This window comes from Penaeus vannamei, chromosome 24 (assembly GCF_042767895.1).
Source record: "Penaeus vannamei isolate JL-2024 chromosome 24, ASM4276789v1, whole genome shotgun sequence".
Lineage (NCBI taxonomy): Eukaryota > Metazoa > Arthropoda > Malacostraca > Decapoda > Penaeidae > Penaeus > Penaeus vannamei.
The window spans coordinates 35529680-35534679 of NC_091572.1; the positions used below are offsets into that span (position 1 = coordinate 35529680).

General features: G+C 43.8%; 1 protein-coding gene across 2 annotated transcripts in view; it reads right to left on the reverse strand.

Annotated features, from left to right (window-relative positions):
* The window catches only part of Tg (Transglutaminase), a 52313-nt gene extending 47460 nt beyond the window's left edge, over positions 1-4853 (reverse strand). The window contains exon 1 of one of the 2 annotated variants that reach the window (XM_027362945.2): positions 4414-4853. In XM_027362945.2, the coding sequence (XP_027218746.1) occupies positions 4414-4549 (136 nt within the window). In that variant the 5' untranslated portion in view covers positions 4550-4853. The remainder of the gene's footprint in view (positions 1-4413) is intronic. The other variant, XM_027362944.2, reaches the window with a different exon arrangement.
* Between the last annotated feature and the right edge of the window lie 147 nt (positions 4854-5000).

Below are 5000 nucleotides of genomic sequence, written 5' to 3' on the forward strand. Positions count from 1 at the left end.
ATATATACGCACACACACACACACACACACACACACACACACATATATATATATATAAATATATATATATATATATATATATATATATATATATATATATATACATATATACATATATAATTCAATTCATTCACGGGTTGTGGATGTGCGTTTGCGTTGATATACCAGCTATGTATGCATGAATATATGATTTCATAAACGACGGAATCCGATAGCATAACAGAATGCTCGCCCCTCGGTCAGCAACCCTTGCACTGCAGTTGCAACTCTATAAAAGTCTTGGCGTAAACGAAAAAAGGATAAACAGAGGCAACACGTGAGACCGAAATGCTATCCGGTCTTTTGGTCTGGCGAGGCGGGCGGGGGTGACCTTGAACATGCTTGAATGTGTGCATGTTTGGGTGCGTTCTCCCCTCCCGTGACCTCCGACCTCTTGCGGATTCGCTCCCAAAAAAGAAAAAAATGATTTCGCTTTGTTTATGCAAGAAGGGTCTCACAAAGGAACTCGAACGCATAAGTTACCGAGAGAATGCGAGGGAATTGCACAATAGGCGATCAAAGAGGAAGTTATTAGATCGGGTTTAGGCGAAAGAAACACGTGAGTGGAGGATCCGCCGCCCCTCCACCTCCCTCTTTCTCTTTCTCTCTCTCTCCCTTTCCACCCCCCCTCTCTCTCTATTTCTCTCCTTTTCCCATCCCCCCCCCCTCTCTCTCTCTCTGTGTCTCTCCTTTTCCCATACCCCCACCCAGCCCTCTCTCTCTCTCTCTCTCTCTCTCTCTCTCTCTCTCTCTCTCTCTCTCTCTCTCTCTCCCTCTCTCTCTCTCTCTCTCTCTCTCTCTCTCTCTCCCTTCCCTTCTCCGTCCTTCCACTTCCCGCCTTCGCAGCTCCTTGTCCAACAGCGACCGATCATTTCCCTCAAACTCGACGGCTGTGAAGGCTTAATTGTCCCTCCGTGCTGCGCGTGAGACATTTCTCAGAATCCGTCACCTTCGCGCCAATAAAAACCCGAGCCGATGATCGCAGGCCGCAGGACGGAGAGACAAGACGCTATAACGAGGCGGGCGATGCGCACCTCCAGCGAGCCTGACGCGCACGTAACGTCGAAGTGCGCATACGATAGCCAGCGGACTTTGGAACTTGCGGCAACCGATTCCCGTCTCCCTTTTTTGGCCGCCGCGTCGCCGTTCCTTCGCCGGCGGGGAGATGTAATTGTGAAATTGTAACCTTCTTGGCCGGAGCGAGGACTTGGAACACCTCACGAGACGCTCCCTCGGGCGACGCAACGAAGACGCTGCGCCATTGGGACAAGGGCGCTCTTTCTCGGATGTTCTGGATCTCAGGGTCTTCGGTGCTCTATGGTCAGATTTTTTTTTTTTATGTTTACTGTTCCAAACGTTTGTGAATCGATTACAGTAAGAACGCTTTTTTTTTTTACTTTGTGATAAATGATATATGACACTGAGGACTTCGTTTCGTTAAATATTTTCTTTTTCTAACATCATAGTAAAGAATATATATCGTATTACGTGAATGGCTAGATATGCAATAAGCTACATCTAGATATACACACAAAAACAGAAAAAAACATTACGTATGGCCACACGTAACAAGCACTCAAGAAGTAATAAGTTTCCTGTCCACTGACAAGGCTGTTATTCAAAGGAATTAGTATATCCTTATAAGGTTCCTTAATGGCACGCACGTCCTGGCTAAAGTGGTCGAGCGAGATGGCAAATATAAGCGAGATTAAGATAAACGGGGCGTTTCCCATTCGAACAATTTAATACATGCGGCCGGTTTGTTAAATCTGAGGCCAATGAATATTCATTATACGGACTTGCATATAAACGGAAATGAATATATATCTGTCAGTCTAGGCATGCATATCTACCTAACTGATAGATAGAGAAATGTATATCTAATATCTATCATATATATAAACAGATATGCATTTCTTTCTGTGTATATGCATGTCTTTATATATCAATATAAAAAGGGTCAATGTATGAAATTAATTGGGTCGGGTCTCGCATAAATTGAACAAAAAAGCGGATGGTTTGGACGGAAAATGTCCACAATGTGTTTTCGAAGCAACTTTTCCCCATAGATAAAACAGCATAAAGTAATGGCCGATAGAAATAGCAACTTCTGAATAATTGGATTTGAAATTAAGTAGACTGTATAATAGAAAGGTCAGTTTACTATAGAAATAGCAACTTCTGAATAATTGGATTTGAAATTAAGTAGACTTTGTGTAATATAAAAGGTTAGTTTACTATCCTCGTTTTGATCAATGTATCTTCACGTTTATAAACCTGTGTGCGTACTTTGTAAGTGTAAGTATCTCACTTCTGTGTGCGTACTTTGTAAGTGTAAGTATCTCACTTCTGTGTGCGTACTTTGTCAGTGTAAGTATCTCTATATATATGCAAGGTGTGCCCGTGTATGTTTGCGTCCGTGCGTGCAATAATGTACGTTTTAGTGCGACTATGTACTTGGTTCCCCCTCGCTCTGCAAGTGTGCTTAAATTGGATGTGTTTATGTACTTTGTGTTACTATTCTAATGGAGTTCTTTCTCGCATAAGGAGGGGGAGATGAGAAGGGAGGGAGAGAGGGAGAGGGAGAGGGCGAAGGAAGGGGAAAGTGAAAGGGAAAGAGGGAATGAGGGAAAAAGGGAAAAAGGGAAAGATGGAGAGAGAGAGAGAGAGAGAGAGAGAGAGGGAGAAAGAGAGAGAGAGGGAGAAAGAGAGAGAGAGGGAGAGGGAGAAAGAGAGAGAGATAGGGAGAGGAACAGAGAGAAAGAGAGAGAGAGAAAGAGAGAGAGAGGGAGAGGGAGAGAGAGAAAGAGAGAAAGAAAGAAAGAAAGAGAGAGAGAGAGAGAGAGAGAGAGGGGGGGTTAGAAAGAGAGAGAGAGAAAGATAGATAGATAGAGAGAGAGAGAGAGAGAGAGAGAATAGTCAAAGGAAAGAGAGAGGGAGAGACAAAGACAGACAGACAGACAGACAGACAGACAGACAGAGAATAGTCAAACGAAAGAGAGAAAGAGAGAGAGAGAATAGTCAAAAGAAAGACAGAAAGAGAAAGAGAGAATAGTCAAACGAAAGAGAGAAAGAAAGAGAGGGGGAGAGAATAGTCATATTTGCAGGCTCGACTCCACAGAATAATTGATAAACAAACATTGCACTCAGCATTCTCTACATTTATGGAGTCAGGCACACATCCACTCTTATACCCAAAAAAGGATTTGCTTTGTGAAATCTTACCTGATTCTTACAACAAAGGATTTCTTATGCCTTTTCTTACTGTCAGCGAAAACACGTGCAGTGGCTTTAGATTTATATAAATAGTCTGATTTGCCAGCTTTACCTACTGCTTTTTCTTTCTTTTTTATTCGTTTTTTCTTTTCTTTTCTCTTTTTTTTCTTTCTCTTTTTTTTTTTTTTTTTTTTTTTTTTTTTTTTTTTTTTTTTTTTTTTTTTGCTGCCACGCCTTACTGGCTTGAATTTCCCCGTTCTCTTTTAAGGAACACTTTTAAATCGTTTTATGAATCACGATATATTATACTGCGTGAATCATTCGGCAAGAATCAGTTTTCACAATGGATTCATCAGTAGTCGAAACTTGAGGTTTTGAGCGTAAAATAAAGAGAGAGAGAAGAAGAAGAAGAAGAAGAAGAAGAAGAAAAGAGAAGAAGAAGAAGAAGAAGAAGAAGAGAGAGAGAGGGAAGATGAAGAAGAAGAAGAAGAAGAAGAAGAAGAAGAAGAAGAGAGAGAGAGAGAGAGAGAGAGAGAGAGAGAGAGACAGAGAGAGAGAGAGAGAGAGAGAGAGAGAGAGAGAGAGAGAGAGAGAGAGAGAGAGAGAGAAAGAGAGAGAGGGAGAGAGAGAGGGGGGGGGGAGAAGAAAAAGAAGAAGAAAAGAGAGAGAGAGAGAAAACATATTAAAAAAAAGGGAATTCGCTAAGTACACGGGAACCTGAGCACGATCGCCCCGGTTTCTCTCTCGAGTTGATTTAGAGACCGCGTTCGGGCACTCGGTTTCAGGACGCGAAGTGGACGGGTCTCTCCTTGCACCATCATCTCGCCAAGCATTTGATATATCTCCGTTACTCGAGATTCTGAAGCTCTCTCTCTCATCGGGATTCGATTGTGCGTGTTTTCCTCTCGGCGCTACATATCACGTGTTCTTTTCGTTCATTCGTAAACAAAACGCTTCTGTACCGTGATGTTCAAGGGATGATCGTACCGTACTCGTTCACTCGTGTATTCATACGCACTTGGAGGCAGATCTAAGGCTTAAAAATATGCGAAATCTCCCCAAACTACAAGCCTTTATTCCCCCGTTTATTCCCAACACCTCTTACTCTTGCTCACTCTTACTCTTACTCACAGTCATCACTCGGCGTCGCGTACTCACCATCGTGCTCGTTGTATAGAGGTGTGACTGGCTTTGGTCGGCTGTCTGTCTCTACCTTTGGAGGCAGATTCGGCTGCTTAGGATGAAGCCAGGCGAAGCAGCCGGAGTCCTTGCAGGAGGAGCAGGCGTTCCCCATCGCAAAGGTGAGCCACTCAAAATAGGTGCCTCAAATTCTCCACGAAATATCTCAGTCGAGAGAGATAGAGATAGAGAGTTCCTGGTGTTTTCAACCGCTTCTGGAGCACCTGAATAATTTTTTTTTTTTCAACGTAAACAATCAGTCCTCTCAAGTACAACGAAACACCACGGATCCGTCCCACCGTAGATTCGCACTCTCTTGAAACTTGGCTGGCAGCGAGAGGCTCTTGAATGTGGCGGCGGCGGCGGAGCGAGGGCGCGCGGCAGAGTTACGTTCAGGCGGGCGCGGGTTGCCTAGTGGTGAGGCTCGCGGTGGAAGCCCGGGTATATGTAGACTCTCTTAGCCCAGGACGAGGCGCTCAGGGGTGCCAACCGCGCTTACGTTTTCCAATTATGGTTCAAAATATACGAAGCTTTCCTCTTCAGAAGTAAAACCCTTGTATGCATTG